Source organism: Ahaetulla prasina, chromosome 3 (assembly GCF_028640845.1).
Source record: "Ahaetulla prasina isolate Xishuangbanna chromosome 3, ASM2864084v1, whole genome shotgun sequence".
Taxonomy (NCBI): Eukaryota; Metazoa; Chordata; class Lepidosauria; order Squamata; family Colubridae; genus Ahaetulla; species Ahaetulla prasina.
In genome coordinates, this window is record NC_080541.1 from 123,638,400 (window position 1) to 123,658,007 (window position 19,608).

The window sequence follows — 19,608 nt, forward strand, 5'->3', positions numbered from 1 at the left end:
AATACTTTAACCAAAGTCCAAGGTCATGGAAACTGCCAATATTTCTAAGTGCTTCTTTTGCCTTTTAAATGAGAGCCAAACATTCTCCCACTCTGAAGACATAGTATATTGTAAATATGGGTAGTTGCTGATGTTTTATAGTCAGTTATAATTCATTGATACCTTAGCAGATGGAAGAGGTAAACTTCCAGAGAATATTGTGGCAAGACTGGGAAGTCAAAAAACATTGTGAAAGAAGGTAGGGCCACACACCTTTTATCTTGTTTAAAAAAATTCTGTATAGTCCACAATATTACTAGGAATTGTGATTTATCTTTTTTAACAACCTTGATGTTCTCAAAGAGTTATATGAAACAAGAGAATATTTAGTCTGCCTAGATTCCTTTAGTGTAATTTTTGAGTTGCTTTTTACTAGGTATAATTCCAGGGCACTGTGTATAGTAATTTGTATAGTGGGTTGTTGTGGGGAAAATAGGAGCAAAGAGTATTAGGTATATTTGCTATCTTGAATTATTTAGAACAATAATTAAGATGAGAAATAAAACATTAGAAAAATATAAACATTCCCCTGATCTTGTTTATTCTAGTGTGCAGGAAGGAACCCTAAGAAAAATTAATCTGTTGTAATTTGCCAGAATTTTCCTTGAAGGGGGTAAAGTGATTCTGTTAATTCCTGCAATTTGGTGAATAAATCAGGTAGGTGTCAAACGCCAGGGAAATCAGGAAATTCAGGCAGTTCAAATGAGTATAAAGATTTATTGCAAGCTTAAACTCTCTACAGAAATCTGACCAACTAATGGTCAAGGGAAATAAGCAGGCAATTAAAAAAATATTCAAGGTAGGTGGACTTAGATTTCCTGCAGGGACCCAGGGACTTGTTACTTACAAAGCATTTGACTCCCTCCCTCAGGCTCAGCCTTGTCATCTCCTGTAAGAAGGAAGGTTTTGACATATTTGATACTCTGACCATGTTAGAGGTCGGAGAGCACCAAGGATCCCTATTTCAATCCTGAGATACAAATATTCTATTGATATTTGATGTCAGTTGCCCTGAATGGATGTAATGCTATTTGTCCACAAAATATTCTCTTTCAATAGAATATCAGCATTTTATCACCAAAGGGAAAAAGAATACTCCAGCCTTAAAGAAGCAATTTATATACCAGTGCCATTTTACATTCATTCCATTCCATAATTGGCCTATAAAGTTCTTTATACTCTCTAAGCTTGATTCTTTGCTTACATAGATTATGTTACCAGTGGATAATGAAAACATCTACAAGCAAGCAACCAAACTTGGAGAGCACCAAGAATTTCACATTTATATTAATACAAAATAATGGTGAGCTCCTCTTCACTAGAATGTGAATTATCAGTTTTTTTCTTTAATTTGTATTCCTTCATTCAACCGTTATAAATAACACTTGACTTTTTTTAGACATTTTAATTGTATTTTTGTAAATTCAACCCAAACGAGTCAGCAATAAGGGATTATAAAAATTCTAAACTACTTGTTTGGAAAGCATCCTATCTTGGATAAAACATACTAATTATGTTCTTCCAATTTTTGCTCATTATTTTCTATTCTTTTTCAAATTTCTGCTAAATATTTTTCAGACATATTTTAATTCCCCTAAAGGTGTTGGGTTTGTTTGTTTGTTTTTTTGCTTTCACGTTTACTAACTTTCCCTTAGTGTAGGAGAAAAGTAACATTCTTCAGATTTCAAAAAGAATTGCAGTCTTCATGCACATATTAAACAATTGCCCAGCTACTCCCTGAACAAACCATGTTCACATATTAGCATATCTCCAGTTTTACTATCTACATTCGGTACTTTCCATTTTTAACATTTTTACTATGTATATTACCAGTGTTTATTGTTTGTCAATTCTATTTTCCTAATGTGTTAATTTTTCTTGGTTTATATTGTAGTTTTGCTGTTCTTTGGTCTTTGATAATTTAACAAACATTTCATAGCATTTAGGAATTTTCATTTTTTTTCTTTGAAACTAGTATTAAACCTATTAACAATTGATACAATAGAAAGGTCCGAAATTTCTTCCAGCATTCCATCGATTCACTTTCATTCCAGATCTTTTCATCACATCTGTTCCATTCTATTGTAGGCTCCTTACTTAGTAACTCATTACCATTATTATTATTTTTTTACTTTTCATCAAAATCACATTTCTTCTGCCTCTTTGAAGTTTAATTATTTCTTGCATTTTTTGGCTACATTCATAGAAGCTATATTTTACTTTAAATACATGTGCGGTATTTTTTTCTCTTCTCATTTTTGTAACATTTTTTCTATGTGCATTTATAGGCATCTTTTTCTCATAGAGAAAAAAATGTTTTTAGTGTTCTGTACCACTGTAAATTGCTCAGAATGTTTTTGAAATGTAATGCTATGTACAAACTATGACTGAACAGCAAATGTTTCTCACTAGCTTGATATTAGCATTTCTGTAGCATTTTTTTACTTGCATTCTTTGATCTCTAAGGACCTAAATAACTTGGGGAGTGATTTTTTTGTTTTGTTTTATACTCTTATTTAAAATTCAGAATTCTGGCCATAAGAAATAAAGTATATTGAACTATGCAAAAGGGAGAACTAGATTAGTCTACAGTGGTAAAAAAAAAATAGGAGTCTGGTTGTACCTAACCAGTTTTATTAAAATATATGAATTTACATTATGGCCACTGCAATAGTTGTCTGTAGGCTTCTGAGTACAGAGGTTTCCCTTTTATCCCAATTCTACCTATTCAGATAGAAAAGAGCTCAAATCTAGTTTTTTAAAAAAACTTCCATGAACTACATTTATATATTGAGTATATCTAAATTGTTTTCGTCATCGCATAACATGGTAATACAGATCAGAATTTCTGTGGCTAAGCAATACAGGCGTAAAATGTGATGATATGTGACCATGCTGCTTAACCATAGCATTTTACCATTGTTAAGCAAATTATCATTGGTCATTAAGTGAAGATCTTACATTATTGGGACTTCTGACTTCCTGTCAGTTTCCCCATTGACTTTTTTTATGGGAAATCTGCAGGGAAGGTCACAAATCCCAATCAGTGATTGCAGGATACTGCAATGATCAGTTGCCCGAGTGCCAGATCACAATTATATGACTGCAAGTTTGCTGCAATAGCTGGAACTTCTGCAGAATGGTCACAAGTATCACTCAAGGCTGATCATTATTTAGAACAGTCCCTGAAGAAGTTGTTAGCGAAGGGCCACCTGTACAGCAGTTCATATTATTGGTGATATGATCTCCTTTCCATTTATGTCTTTTAATAGTACATTATTGTTGTCTTAAAAATACTTTTTAAAATTTAGCTCTGGGTGCATACGTTTAAACTAGTTACTTGAATTTCCTGGTTGCAAATCACTATGTAAGTGTGAGAGAGGTTACATTATGAAATAGACAGTTCCCATTGAATACTGATATTAAATATTGATGAAAGTTGGATACTATTTACCTGAAGAATGAGTATATAAAGGGTATAGCGTTTATTAGAAAATGTTAGCCATTTGAGGTAAGCAAGATCAAGATACAGGTGCAGCAGAGGTAACAGAATCTAACCAAAATCGAAATAGGAAGTTTTGCCAAGTGTTAGGCAGTGGCCAGACAATTGGTTCTTTGAGGATCCAGAGATAATGAACAAAAGTAAGGAGATTTTAAACTTTATTAATAACTTTAGCAGCTAGATATTATCAGAAATATAAAAGCATAACACTTCAAGCAGGATGCTTTCCCTTCAGCTGCTTGGATCCTTCTTTTGACAGTGGCAGAGACATTCCAAAGGCCCTGGGTACACAGCAATGAACACTCAAGCCTGTGCAGAAGTTCAAAGGCAATTTCAGGGTTTATATTAAAAAGACTCCAGAAGGCTCTCCTTCTGTGGCCACAAGGCTGCAGGAGCTGACCTTGACTGATCTGGGATGGGAACAAAAATCTGAGAACTTTCCAGATAAGGAAAGCTTTGCAGCTGTGTGAAAATTCCCTCCTCCCCCTTTCTCTTTATTCAGCAAGCAAGAGAAAAAAAGCAAACATATTAGCTGAGAATGAAGTCTAAATTTCTAGAATTTTCTTAATATGAAGGCAAAAACAAAATATGTCTCTATAATCCATAGAATACAATGGTTTTCCATATTGCCATTTCACAGGATTATATTAGTTTATTCTCACACTCTTCTCAGGATTCTTTTCACAAAGTCCCACTCATTCTTAGCTCTACATCACTTCACACTAGATTTAGTGTTTTTATTTAATACTGAAACTTGTTTCCTACTCTTGAAAGCACAATTGATATCTTCAAAATTAATAACCAAATGACATTTCAAAACATGAGTGCAAAACATTTTAATAAAAACTTGTAATTGCAAAATAAGTGAGATAACATTATAGCATAAAACAAGAGCTCAATTGAAGTTGTAGAAGTTGTCCAGTATCCTATAGATAGAAGCTCTAAGTGAAATCCTTTTAAAAATACCAAAAAGCCTTTGGAGAGCAGTCTTGTTTTGTGGCATTCAAGTAGTTAAATTCAAAGAACTGTTCAACATTTCTGGAAAATGCTTTTAAATGCTTTTAAAAGTAAAAAAAAGCCTCTGATGATTGTGCAGCTCAGCTGGGATAGTTAGAGGCTTTTAAAAGGCAAAAAAAGTCTTTTAAAAGAAAAGAAAAGCCTCTGACGATTAGGCAACTCAGCTGGGATCGTCAGAGGAGCCTTTTAACAGCATTTTTTTACAACCTCTTCGGCCAAAGAAGTTGTAGAAAAAAATGCTTTTAAAAGTAAAAAAAAAAAAAAGTTGGCCACGACCACCCAGTCACATTACCCCCACCCCACCAAGCCAAGTCCACAGAACTGGTAGTAACAAATTTTACATTTCACCACTGCTTTAAGGGACCAGGCCTACACAGAACTTAAATTTAAAGTATCATTGCAATATTGATCAGGCTTAGTATTTGCAGTACATTTTTTCCCTGTCACAATTTATATGAATGCCAGAAGCAAACTTTTACATCTTCCTTTTAGGAATACTTAAGCACATGCTTTTTTTCTCCAAAGTTTGATGCCTCCAGTACAGGTTATTTAGCTCAACCTTTTTTAAAATGCATTTGAGATACATTTTTTGAGCCAAGTCATTCTCCTTTAACTAAGTGAGTATGGTCATACTTTTCTCATAGCTTAGAATAAAAAAATAGATTGTTATGTTAAAACATTTATAAAACTAAAGTACAAAGCAGGATATTTAAAGTAAAGTAGAATGAAGGGGAACAACTTGATGTGCAGTATCAAAACATTGGTGTTTTTTGAACCTTCTATATTTAGTCTCTGAATTATGTGTTACGAATTAATTACATTCTGCTGATATACCCAAAAAATGAATGAGGCAAGAACAGATTCTTTGCTTAACTGTTTGATCTAAAACTTGGTGATCTAATGAACATGGTTTTAACATGGGCCTATCCATTTTGATCATCTAGGTGTAATGAGGTCAGGGAGTGGTTCTTTGGTTAAAGCTCAAATAGTTTTTTCTTTTCATGTTAAAAGTAGAGAATGTATCGCTGCAATTTTCAAAGTATTCACAGCTAAATCTCCAGCTCAGCTACTTTATGATTCCTGGTTAGGTCCCTACCTATAGGTCAATGGAAGTGATGCAAAGTAAATTTATCAGAGCACTGTATATGCCCAAGGATTGTATCCAGTGTGATTTTATGGATTGAGTTTAGCCAAAAGAAGGTCAAGTTAAGAATTTGACCAATGAGAAGAATTCCACTATTTTCTATTTGGACAAATTCCACCCATTTTGTTGGATAAATTTCAATGTCTGTGGTCCCAAATAATCTTAATGGAGGGCCAGTTTGGTCTAGTGGTTAAGGCAACAGGCTAGAAAGCATGAACTCATGAGTTCTAATCCCGCCTTAGCAATGAAAGCCAAATGGATGATTTGGGGCCAGTTACACTCTCTCAGTCCAGCTCATCTTACAGGGTTGTTCTGGGGAAACTAGGAAGAGGAAAGAGTTATTAGGTATGTTTGTCTACACCTATAAAAATAATAAAGGTGGGATATAAATACATATAAATAAAATTTAAAAACTTTCTGCTTGTGGCCTTTCTTTTAGGTCTGCATGTTTTCTTGAATTCTCAGGCTAAGAAAGCCATTAAAAACAGCTCTTGACGTTGGTCATCAGAATCGGATTTTATTCCTAAATCTATCTCAACATGGTTTAATCTTCCCAGATATCAGCAAATTACATCAATTTATTGATTTCTCCCTCATATTTAAGATTATTTTTTAGGGCCAGATTCAGTAGCTTTCCCTCTGCATTATTGTATTGGAAATTTTAATAAAGGTTCCTATTACTAAGGGAAGCTTTCCTTGTAAGGGTTTAATTGACTCAATCCTTCATGTGCTGTTACGTAGTCCATTTATATAGGAATCCCTCAATGCATCCTTGTGGAAAGGCAGCTGGGCGGTTCAAACAATTGCTGAATGCTCATTCTAAACTCTCCTCTCTCCTTTCACCTGATCTTGTGATCTAGAGAATGCAGTCTGTAAAATGAGAGGAGAACAGAAAACAGGTACAAAATGTTACCTTGCTACACAGAAAGGAAAATCATTTCCTATGACCACTGCTAGTAAAATAATTGCCAAGAATTGCTAAAACTGTGCTCTGCATGCTTTTGCTGTTTTTTTTCTTACTGCATGCTTTTGTTCCTTTATATCCTACCCTTAATGCACTCTTGAAGTAACCAGAAAGAAGGGAAGTTTGTAGCCCCTGGAATAACCATGTCCATAAGAGCAGCTGAGTCCTTCACTGTATTTATTCCCATTATGTTATTTTTTATTCATTAAATTGGTTTGCCACCCATTTTGCTGCATTATCTTCCTTTTGTCTCTTCTTAGGCAGGTGATCACATGACCTTGGGACACAGCAACAGTCATAAATTTGAACCAGTGGCCAATCATCTGAATTTTGTTCTCATGATCATGGGAATGCTGCAAAGGTTGTAACTGAAAAATGACCATAAGTCATATTTTTCAATGCCAATGTAACTGAACAGTCACTGAATGAACTGTTGTAAGTCGAGGACTACCTGCAGTGTTTGACTTAACAATCATTTGTTTGGTTGTTATAAAATGTTGTACTATCACTCCTGCTGTCATGTGATTGAGATCTATTTGCCTGACAACCTGTTCAGGTTTATGACTAGTTGCCAAATGCCCTGCAACCATGTGATTGCTATTTTCAATCTTTGCTGACTTTCCAAGAAAGTCAGTGGGGAAGGTTTAAGACTGCGGCTACCCACAGAAAGAACTCCCTCTCATATCTGGTAGCTGACTGAAAGAGCTGCCTACTAAGGGGATCTGAATTCCTTTAGTGGGTACTGAAATGGGGCTCAAATCCTGAAGATTTGAGCTCTGTTTCTGCACTCCATTGAAAGAGTCCTTTTGCACATGGAGGGGAGATGAACTTCTTTGGCAGAGTGCAAAAACAGCCGAAATCTTGAAGATTTGAACTCTATTTCTGCAACTCATCAGAGGAGTTCCACTTTTAACAAGTAGCTCTTTCAACCAGCCTCCAGAGATGAGAGGGGCCCAAAATCTAAGCATAGTACAGAGGCAGCATCGTAAGTACAGAGAGTGGGGGTACCTTAGGTAGATGAAGGCAGGACATCAGCTTGGATTTCAATTGGGAGGGTTTTAAGCTCCTGAGTGAAGAAGCAGTGTGGTAAGGAAAGGAGTGCAGGGTGCCTCAAGGGATTAGGGGAGGCCCAGTACAGGCCACATGCAAATGTCTCTGCTCAGAGGCTGAACTCTATTACTGCTGGTATTTTGGCATGGAGGGTTTTCAGCTCCTCAGTTGAGCCTACCAGAGTCTCTTTCACCTTCCCTGAAATATCCTTCTGTGGACTCTGTTCAGTTAACAATGTGTGAGATCACTTAATGACCACTGTTCACACACCAGATGTAATGGAATGTGTGATGACCTTGAGAAACAAGGGGAAGAAAGGCTGCCCAGGAAACAAACAAAAGAGGTAGGAGCTCCTAGAGAAAGAAACTAAGAGGTAATCTGACTTGGTGGATCAAGGAATTAAAAGTAGCTGCGAGAAGTTTGTACTTTCAGACTTGCAATACTGACGTCAGCCCTCCCAGATTAACCAGATAGGAAACACTACTAGATGAACTAATTCTACTTTATTTTAAGGCTATATTAACAGATTCTTATTCCCCATCGCTTAGCAGTCCTCGTTGCTGTCATTAATCAAATCCTACTGGCCATTAGGTAAGGACCCATCCCAATTCAAGTTAATCCTAGCTTGGTACCTCCCAGTCCCAAGTCTCAGTAAAATAAAGGAGTGCCTCTTGTTGAATCCCACCATCTGCCTATCTTTCCCCAATACCTCCCCTTTTGGCTGCCTGCTAATGCTAGCTGCACCCACCACTTGCCCCTACATGCCCAGCTGGGGCCTTTTGTGCCACCTTCTTTGGGGTTGATTTACAACTGCATGCTTTATACACTTTACAAGCATAGCTCAGTAATGAGAAAACCAGTCCCAGTTACTATAGTTAACCAAGAATTTTGTATATTAATTTAATTTTCCATTATTAGTGCTGATCGATTAAATTCTTTTATTCTTGAACCAGAGAGCTTGGATATAGGATTTACATCCAGAAATATTATTTAGATGTGTTCCATATTCTTTCCCTTATTAAAAGCAGCTTCATGTTTGTTTCTTTCATGTTTGATCGCAACATTTCAAGTGGGCAACCCATAATGCTCAGACCACATTGTTAGCAAGATGTCAATGTTCATGCCAATTTCTTTTGTCTTTTTGCAATAAACAATTGAAAAACTATTTTATGCCTTAGAACTATGTCTCAGAAAGCAAAAATAAATTTTTATCTTATCCACACTAGCGTCATTCTTTCATCAAACACATACCTTGTAACTTTCAACGCCTTTGGAGGCGTTGGAGTCATAGCTTCCTCCCCTGTACCAAGTTTTTAAAAAACTTAAGAAAAATCTGCTAAATTAAGCTCCCTGAACTGTCAAGGGTTCAAGATGTAGTAGACATCATTAATAGAAGATATTTTTATTTTGAACTTTGCATATAATCAGACTTTCCCAGTCTTAAAGAATTACTTGCTATTAGTTTGATAGTATATTTATGTTGAATATTTTGAAATTATTCTTCCTTCAGAATAGAGATTAGTGTGATATACACACACATATATATGTAAAAATATGTTTGAAAGTTGATAACAATACACATAGTCCTTGACTTACGACCACAACTGAGCCCAACATATCCATTGCTAAACAAAGCAGTTGTTAAGAGAATCACGCCAGGATTGTTAAGCAAATCACTGCAGTTGTTAAGTGAATCATGTGGTTGTTAAGCAACTTTGTTTTCCCCCATTAACTTTGCTTGTCAGAAACCGACTGGGAAGGCTGCAAATGTTGATCACATGACACCCAGATGCTGCAACTGTTGTAACTATATGCCAGGTGCCAAGCACCCAAATTTTGATCATGTGACCATGGAGATGCTGCAATGATTAAAAGTGTGAGAATTGGTCATAAGTCACTGTTTTAGTGCTGTTGTATCTTTGAATGGCCACTAAACAAATGGTTGTAAGTCAAGGACTACCTGTACAATACTGTAAAATCAAGAGAGGGCAAAACAGATCCTTAACTTTCATTCCTTTATATACTTAATAGTCTTTAAACTTCATAAATTTGGAAGCTAGCACTTCTGATTACCCATAATTGTCTTCCCCTTGCAGCTATTGTATAACGGAAAAACTGCAAGGGAAAAAATGGCAAATGTCCACCCTGCACCTCCCAAACTTCATTGCTTAGGCCATTGCTTTGGCACAAAGTTCTTTCTGCTCCAGTATTTATTGAATTTTAAATTTCTGTTTATATTAAGTTGTTTTAAATTGTAATTTTCTCATTATATTATATTGTTTTAAGTATGTGATTTGGTTCATTTTTGTCAATAAATAAATGAATGTCTTTTTTTTATTTGTTTAAATGGGTTCTCCTTATCTAATTTTAAGTCGTCTGTAAAGAGCAAATCACATTTTTCAGTCATATTTACTGGTAGTCTCTGACTTATGATTGGTTGCTTAATGACTGTTCAAAGTTACCACAGACCTCTATAGGGGTACTTAAGGCCTAGTCCCAAAGTTCTGTTAGCTCCCTCCCCTGGTCTGCATTTATAGCAGTTAGTAGAATTCCGCAGTTGCAACTGTTTTTCCAAAAAGCATTCATTCTGGCTTTCAGCAAAACCTACCTACTGTGGACCATTGATTCACTTAATAACCGTGGCATTCATTTAATGACCACTGCAAAAAATCAGGTTACATGGGTGACTATGATCGGTAGGTTCCATTATAGTTGTAAGTTGTAAGTTGATGACTACCTGAGTGTAGAAATATTGAAAATTCAGTTTACAAACTTTTAAGGATCACTGCATTTACTCTCATATTGTACAGTTCTCGTATCATGTCCTGTTGCCTATTTACTTCCATATCTGCAATGTCTATTACTGGTCATATAGAATCAAGATATCCACTAATATCGTATCCAGCCCACTTATCCAAAATGTAAAGAAACTAGATCTATCTAACACTAGAAACAGTTGGACGTACTACATTCTCCAAATCTGTGAATCCTCAGCTCTAAAATGAGTTTTAATCTGATCAAATCCACTCTGTCCAATATAATGAAAAATGCTAATAAACTTTGTAGTACAGAGAAGCATTTTCCATATTTTGTCCTTTGATAGCCACTTGCTATAGAAATTCCACTGTAGAAAAGATGGAGAAAATACTCAAGACAAGACAAAGAATATGTTTGAGTAATATAGTGCTGAAGAACTATTTTAAAATAAATTAATTAAATACTCAGAAGCACCAATGCTGTAGATATTTAAATCTTAAACTGTATAAACATCATAGAGATAAATAAAATATATTAGCATTTGTAATAATAGCATCAACCAGATCTAATATTTTTCGTGTTTACTGGATTCAGATGGTCGTTAAAGTAATGTACTGTTAGTTTGAATTTGCTGCTGTTTGTTTTGATTAAAGTTCCCAAGGATTTAACTGAATTATAGTTTATATAATGATATAATGTAAATTTTTTATTTGACTGTATTTTGCATTAAATTAGATTTTTTGATAATTTTGCTATTAGCAAAAGTATGTTGAGCTGTATTATGAGGCATATGCATCCTTAACATTACTTTTCTCTTTTAAGGAATGATAACTTGGGTGAACGTCAATGAATAAAGCCCCTTCTGCAAATGTAGGGCAGAAGGCCAATGGTGCAAACAGTATGGCCCTAATGAACGGACAGACCAGTAATATTAATATTGTAGCTACTGCTTCAGAGGTAAGGAAGAAATAATGAATGCCTTATGCAGTCAACTTAAATAATAACAGAATAAGTCCATAATAATCATATATAATATAGTATAGAAGGGGGGGAAAGTTTAAATATTATGGTATGCAGAGAATTCCTCTGTGCTATAAAACTATAAGGCATATTTACAGTATAAAATATGTAAGCAAAGAACAATCCAGGTAGTCCTTGAATATGACTGTAATTGAAACTAAAATTATGCTTATAAATTTTGACAGTGGTTCAACTGTTAAACCATGTGACTGTGCCCAGTTTTTTACCTTTTTTGCAGTGGTCATTAAAGTGAAATATGTAGTTGTTAAATCCATTTTATCCAATGAGTGTTTTTTGTCAGTAACAGGAAATAAACACCATAAAGTGGCAAAAAATGTGCTGCAAACAGCCATAAACGTGAACTGCTTTTGCCAAGCGCCAAAAATTCATTCATGAGACCGTAGGAGGAGTACAGTGACTAAAACTCCAGAACCAGATCATAAGTACACTTTGGCAGGTCCACTGTAACTTGAAATAGTTGCCAGGCAACCAGTTGTTAACCAAGGATTACCTATATGGACATCTTCGTTTTGTTTTTAAAATGATTATACAGTATTGTTCTTTGCAACTAGGAGAGCCATGTCTTCTGACTGTACCTCTTGTAATTTCACTGATTAGATTTGGGGGAGTGTATATAATAAAATGAAAATTACATAACTGAAAATATAGTTTGATCTCATTTGAAACATTATTTTATTTTGAAATATTCAGAATTACCTACTAGAAGTTATCAGATAGCATTTGACAATTTAGGTGAATAATTTGCCCATTGATAATCAAAAGTAGTAAAAATGTAACACAATAGTCACTAATAGGAAAACTATCTCAACAATCAAGAGACAGTGATTGTATCAATAATATGTCTGCATGTTAATGGTTTTTACCAAAAAGGAGTGTTGTTATTGATTGATTCTTTGTGCAAGTTGAATTTGCAATTTATGTGAGGGGAAAGAGAGGAGAGAACATGGCTCTTTTATAACAGGAATCCCCAGGCCACAGCTTACTACCAGACCGTGGCCTGGGCGAACATGCAGGCAAGCATGCGCACAGCTCCATTTGCACAAGTGGAAGGTGTGCATGCTCACCCACCACTTATGTGGAACCATCCCCTTTCCCCAACCCCACCCCACTGGTCTGCAAAGCTGGAAAGGTTGGGACTGCTGTTTTAGAAGACTTGTATAATATATTTTGATTAGCTTGACACAAGAATTAGAGATTTAAAAAGGTTTTTACTAGTTTAATTCCACTGACTTAGTTTTTAGTAAAGCATTTTAATTTCTGTACATTCAGTGGAATTCAGTTCTATCTTCAAAACAGCATCTATAGCATTTCTTTAATTTAATAATTTATTAAATTTATATGCTGCCCAAATCTTATTACTCTGGGGGGCTCACATAAATTATAATACCAATAAAAGATAAAAGATGGCAAGAATGACAAATCAGATAGAATAAAGAAAAGAAGTCTCTCTCTCTCTCCTTTGCCTAAGGCCTGGTTGAAGAGCCAGGTCTTCACATCTCTCCTAAACAACAGCAGAGTAGGGGCCATCCAAACTTTGGTTGGAACCTTATTCTAGAATAATACAGGTTCTCCTATAGAGATGATGCACTTCCAAAGTCCCAATAGATAATTCAAACAAACCCAGAACATATCAATCCTACAAGATCAAATCAGCTGAGCAATATTATGGGTGATGGGCAATTCCTTAAGTATAGGTAGTCCTCAAGTTACAACTGTAATGGAGTCTGCCCATTAGGGTTGGAATTTGGGACAACATTAAATGAACTGCCTCAACCAGCCATCCCTGCTCTCTCCAGTGCATTGTTAAATGAATGCACAGATTGTTAAATGGAACTCAGGGAAGGGGGAGATCCTGGGAGGATTTAAAGGCTAGACTGTAGATTGCCTTTAGAGGCAGTTAGACAGACAGCTAAAGTTTGCAAAGACCCAATATTCTCTATTTTGTTGCACTAGTTAGCTTACCTTTGGAGATGCTTTTTTTTCTCCAGTTCAGGAGAAAAAGCTGCAGAAAAATTTTCTTTCTTTGCTTGCTTTGTTCCTCTATTCTTCAGTTGGAGTTGAGGTAAAAATTTTTAAAGAGTTAGAAATTGGAAAGCAGAGGCAAAGGCTTTATTTTTAGCACCTAAATGGGGAGGGGAGATCAACAAATCTGTCCCTCCCAGTTTCTTTTGTTTTGTTTATTGAAAAAAATGTGGCTTTCTGGGGAGGGAGGGGTTTAAATAAGAGAAATATTTGGGGAAGCTCATCCTAAATCTGCTGCTTTTTATTCAGGGGTGACTATCTTAGGGATCCCTGGATTTAGTGCACAATTGGTGCACCAGATTGAATTGTATGGAGTAGTCCTTCATGATCACAGCTGACTTCTGCATGCTCTTTTAGCAGGAGCTGCTCCTCCCCATCCAAATTTACACAGCTTCTAGACGCTGGGACCAAACCTTGATAGTCTCAGATGGCTGGCCTGAGGTCAAAGATTTAATTGGGTATCATTTATTTTTCCAGTATTATGTTCATATCAAAAATGGTGTGAAATAGAATGTTTAAAAACTAGTGACTGACCCAAAGCTATCAAGTTAGTTTATCTAGCTTAATGTGAACTTGAATCTAGGTCTCTGATCTGATCCTAGCACTTTAGTCCAGGGTCACCAATCTTTTGGACCTCAGGGACCACTAAATTCATAATTTTAAATCCCGAGGACTACTAATATGAATTTTTTACGAAGATAAATAGTATTTAGTGCAATATAAAAATACAAATAATTTTTCTGCGGACCACCAAAATTTTCTCATGGACCACCACTGCTTTAGTCTATACATGTACTGGTTCTTAATATCTCTTTCAGGGATAAAAGTTAACAAATCGCCAGACAATTTTTAATTTGCTACTGAATAGATAAAATAATATGCAAGTAATCTCTCCTAAAAACCACTTAGGAACTCCTTTAAAAACATTTTTGTACTGAAATAACTTATTTCTTCTTGGACAGAAGAGTAGCAGCTCAGAATCATTGAGTGACAAAGGTTCTACTGAATTGAAGAAAAGTTTTGATGCAGTAGTTTTTGATGTTCTGAAAGTTACACCTGAGGAATATGCAGTAAGTAGTTAACTAATGTTCCTAATCTAATAATCCTTTTGCCCTACTTTTAGCAAATTGTAACTCTCTTTCTTCAAGGGGGTGAGTCATTGGCCCCGATGGAGAAGGTACGCAACTTGGGCGTGCTCCTGGATGGTCGGTTGTCCTTTGAAGATCATTTGGCGACCGTCTCCAGGAGAGCTTTTTATCAGGTTCGCCTGATCCGCCAGTTGCGTCCCTTCCTGGACCGGGATGCCTTATGCACGGTCACTCATGCTCTCGTGACCTCTCGCCTGGACTACTGCAATGCTCTCTACATGGGGCTCCCCTTGAAGAGCATCCGGAGACTTCAGCTAGTTCAGAATGCGGCTGCGCAGGTTATTGAGGGAGCGGTTCGGAGCTCCCACGTAACACCTATCCTGCGCAGACTGCACTGGCTACCTGTTGCTTTCCGGGTGCGCTTCAAGGTATTGGTTACCACCTTTAAAGCGCTCCATGGCTTAGGACCGGGCTATCTACGGGACCGTCTACTGCCGGCCTCTATCTCCCATCGTCCGGTGCGTTCCCACAGAGAGGGACTCCTCAGGGTGCCGTCAGCCAAACAGTGTCGACTGGCGGCCCCCAGGGGGAGGGCCTTCTCTGTGGGGGCTCTGACCCTGTGGAACGAACTTCCCCTCGGACTTCGACTACTACCTGACCTTAGGACCTTTCGCCGCGAACTTAAAACCTATTTATTTCGTATGGCTGGACTAGCTTGATTTTTATCTTTAGATTTTAATTGAATTCAATGGGTTTTTAAAATTTTTGTAATTTTATAGGGGTGTAAGTTATTTTAATACTTGGGCTAATTTAATCAGTTTTTTAAGGGTTGTTTTAACTATTGTGTATATTTGTATTTTACCTGCCTGTTCACCGCCCTGAGTCCTTCGGGAGAAGGGCAGTATACAAATTAAAATAATATTATTATTATTATTATTATTATTATTATTATTATTATTATTATTATTATTATTATTATTATTATTATTATTATTATTATTATTATTAAAAGAGGGTTTGGGGTACTCTGTATCAGTGGAATGAAGACTCATATAGAAGTCTCCTATACACTGCATTAAGAGAAACTTAGTAATACTTTATATGGGAAGATAATTTTCTCTGACAGTGCTGTCCTTTATCACAATTGACTATTAGCTAGAATTAAAATCAATATAGACTTTCAAATCAAAACTCAAACTATTCTTATTAACTACTTTAAGGATACCAACATTACTGTATACCCCCCCTTTTTTTTTAAAGAAAATGACTTGTATCCAGACTTACATAAGCAGAATGTTCACCATTCTTCTGCAAAAGTATTTTTGAGATTCAAAGAACATTCTGAATGGAATGGGAAATCCTTTTACATTAGCCTGGATGCTATCAATTTTTGTACAGTTTTGCTGTGTTGAGAATATATTCCTAATTCTCAATCACTACCGTTTCAATTGGTCGTGTATAGCATTGTATTTAAATAATGTTATATTTGTACCTTGGTGAAAAGAAAAATAAAGAATCTGTGGCCTTTAGAGTTTGTTTTTTGCACTAGAAGTCAAGCTTCCTTTTTTTCAGTCTTACCTCAGAGAATCCTTATTTTTAAGGGCTCTAAAGGTTTAAAATATTACAGGATAATTACTATGAGAATTCTCTCTTATATGCATGTGAGAATTTAATTTCTTCAGATTAGAATTTTGTGGCTGAAATCAGATATACTTCAAAATAGTAAATACATTCATAATTATTTATGAACACGGCAGTCCATAGTGATTTCTTACTGAGCAATGTCTAAAGCATTCAGAACATAGGGTAAGTGTCATAAACAGGAGCTCAGCTTGACCTTCAATGGTAGATACCTACAAATAAAAGAATATGTACCAATGGGAACTGTTTGTGATCAAATTCATTTACTTGGGGTGAAGCCCATCACAATTCCATGCTTAGAGTGATTATTCTGCAAAACTGTCCTGTAAAATTGAAAAGGAAAATGCCAAGTGAGAATACAAATATTGTTTTGAAATATATTAATGGTTTGATGTAGTAATTAAGATGCCAAGACTTTTAAGATAAGAACAAAATCCTCTCTGTGTTTCTAATTTACAAGCAAACATTCCTGATATAATATGACTATTTCTTTATAGTCTTAACAGGCAGTAGCAATTGAGTGGAAATAATATGTCTTCCCAGTCAGCTAGAATTCTTAGTACGGTAATTCTAATAATAACTAGTATTAATAATTCTGGTTGATCACTATGGATATTGTGAAATTAAGTTATACCTTCTTTTTTGAATTGTCAGCATCTAAGCTGCTTCTACTAAGGAACACTTTCCTGAATTTTTTTTCAGTACTGCTCTCATTTCTTCCTTACCCTAGAATGATAATTGTAATCACTGATATAGGTAAGGAAACATCATTTTGCTAGGAATTGTTCTAGCATTAAATAATCAAATGAACAGAGTTGTGAAATAAGGAACATAATTTTAATTTTCATATTACTTTGATTTAAGGGCCAGATTACACTCATGGATATTCCAGTATTTAAAGCTATTCAACCAGAGGTGAGTATTTCATAGAAAACTTAAAATAATTCGATAAAAAACAAGTTCAAGTTTTATTATGATGATTTCCATATTTAATTTACTTTTAATATATGGCAGATGCATATAGAATGTACTTTCCTTTTGCTTTAATAGCTTTAATGATTGACATTTCAATGGCTAGATAAGTAAAACATACAATATAATGTATTTTTGCTGCTTAAATATTCTTATAGATTATATTAGGTGGGTAGACAGTGTGGTATAGAAAATATTAGTAATTAATTTTAAATATGCAGTGATTATAGCAATAATTAAAGAAAGAATAAAGAAAGAAAATAAGCATATATATAAAAAGAAATGGAGATAGTCCTCAATTTACAACCACAATTGAGCCCAACATTTATGTTGCTAAGTGAGAAATTTGGTGGGTTTTGCCCCACTTTACGACTAAGTGAATCATTGTAGTTGTTAAATTAGTAACCTGATTGTTAAGTGAATCTGGTTTCCCCATTGACTTGCTTCTCAGAAGGTTGCAAATAGTGATCAATGACCCAGGGACCCTGCAACAGTCATGTAAGTCAGTTGTCAAGCATCCTAATGTAAATCACATGACCATGAGGATGCTGCAACAGTCATAAGTCTGAAAAATGGTCATAAGTCACTTTTTTCAGTGTCATAACTTCAAACAGTCACTAAGTGAACTGTTATAAGTTGAGGACTACATGTATAAAAATGTAATGACCTCCTTTGACTCAATAAATATAAATTTGAATGATCATTTTCTCTTAAAAGTACAAGTTTATCCCATACCTCATCACTTATGTATAGACAAATTCTTAAAATGTCATCGTTCACTTCTGATTAGCAAAAGTCCATTAAAGGTTATAAGAAATGACATCTATATCTAGCCTAATAACCCCTTTGCCATTTATTCCCAAAACTGCAAAATCCTCAAAGTCATACCTGAAGTATAGAAGGAAACTTAGCCAGAGAATACTATCAAACTTGCTGTTCCCAAGTTTCTTAATATTTAAAAAGCTATTAAAAGTCCTACAACTACCAGTTTCAGCTGTAATGCCATTCCTCATTCCTTCATCTAGCATGCCATGTCCTTGCCAGAAATTTTACCTTCTGCATTTTAAGCACAGGCTATTACCTTTAAAGCCCTATATAGCAAGGCACCAGGTTATATGCAGGACTGCCTATCCCTAAGGAGACCTGCCCATCCAACAAGTTAAAGGTGGGCATGTTCCTAATCCTTTCCTTTAAATTTTGCCATCTTACAGGGACCTAGGAAGCAATCCTTTTATGTGGTAGCCCCTGCCCTGTGGAACATTTTCCCCCTTGAATTTTTAACCTTTTAACCCCCTACCCTTTTAATCTTCCAGAAAGCACTTAAGACCTGGCTTTCCCCCAGGATAAGAGATAGGCTGAGATTGGTAAAAAACTTCTGTGCTGCATGGGAAAGTTTAGCTATGGTGTCAGGTCTTTTGATTTTTTTTTTATTATTTATTGTAGATGGATGTTTTCTTTTTTGGCTGTGAGCCTCCCAGAGTTTGGTACAATATGAGCAGTTATGTAAATGTTTTAGCTAATTTAATTAGTTATTAATATTCTGAAGATTGCTGTTCTTGCATCAGAAATAATTGCCCAGTTTGTGTCACCTTTTGTCCTTTTTTTATGGTTTTGTGAACTGCCCAAAGTTGCTGGAAGTCAGGCAGTATAAAAAAGTTGACAAATAATTGTGGATAACAGTAAATAATTTTTCTAGTATAAACATTTGCTATTCTTTACAATATAAATACATGCATGTATTGCTACCAACCTGCCTTCCATTGAGGACCCGTATACTGCACGAGTTAAAAAGAGGGCTGTGAAAATATTTACAGACCCCTCACATCCTGGACATAAACTGTTTCAACTCCTACCCTCAAAATGACGCTATAGAGCACTGCACACCAGAACACTACACACAAGAATGTTTTTTTCCCAAACGCCATCACTCTGCTAAACAAATAATCCCCTCAACACTGTCAAACTATTTACTAAATCTGCACTATTAATCTTCTCATCATTCCCATCACGCATCTCCTTGCACTTATAACTGTATGACTGTAACTTTGTTGCTGGTATCCTTACGATTTATATTGATATTGATTCTTTCCTGATTGCTTATTTGTACCCTATGACTATCATTAAGTATTGTACCTTATGATTCTTAATGAACGTATCTTTTCTTTTATGTACACTGAGAGCATATGTACTAAGACAAATTCCTTGTGTGTCCAATCACACTTGGCCAATAAAAAATTCTGTTCTGTTCTATTCTATTCTATTCTATGTACATAATGATGTTCTTTTGCAGCATAAAAAATATGCAGAACTCCAAAAGAATAAGATACAGTTAGAAAAAGAAATTAACACAACAGAAAGAAAAAGAGAATCT

General features: G+C 35.5%; 2 protein-coding genes across 5 annotated transcripts in view; one reads left to right on the top strand and one right to left on the bottom strand.

The window, feature by feature from the left end:
* Window positions 1-19,608, top strand: part of RALGPS2 (Ral GEF with PH domain and SH3 binding motif 2) — an 86,853-nt gene that overhangs the window by 4,771 nt on the left and 62,474 nt on the right. For 3 of the 4 annotated variants that reach the window (XM_058174754.1, XM_058174752.1, XM_058174755.1), the window contains exons 2-4: window positions 11,296-11,430; window positions 14,499-14,606; window positions 17,130-17,180. In XM_058174754.1, coding sequence (XP_058030737.1) covers window positions 11,320-11,430; window positions 14,499-14,606; window positions 17,130-17,180 — 270 coding nt within the window. In that variant the 5' untranslated portion in view covers window positions 11,296-11,319. Of the gene's footprint in view, window positions 1-1,247; window positions 1,343-11,295; window positions 11,431-14,498; window positions 14,607-17,129; window positions 17,181-19,608 lie in introns of all 4 variants that reach the window. The other variant, XM_058174753.1, reaches the window with a different exon arrangement.
* ANGPTL1 (angiopoietin like 1) overlaps window positions 16,421-19,608 on the bottom strand; it is a 40,491-nt gene continuing 37,303 nt past the window's right edge. Inside the window, exon 6 of the transcript XR_009154104.1 lies at window positions 16,421-16,588. The gene's annotated coding sequence lies outside the window, so the exon portion shown is untranslated. The remainder of the gene's footprint in view (window positions 16,589-19,608) is intronic.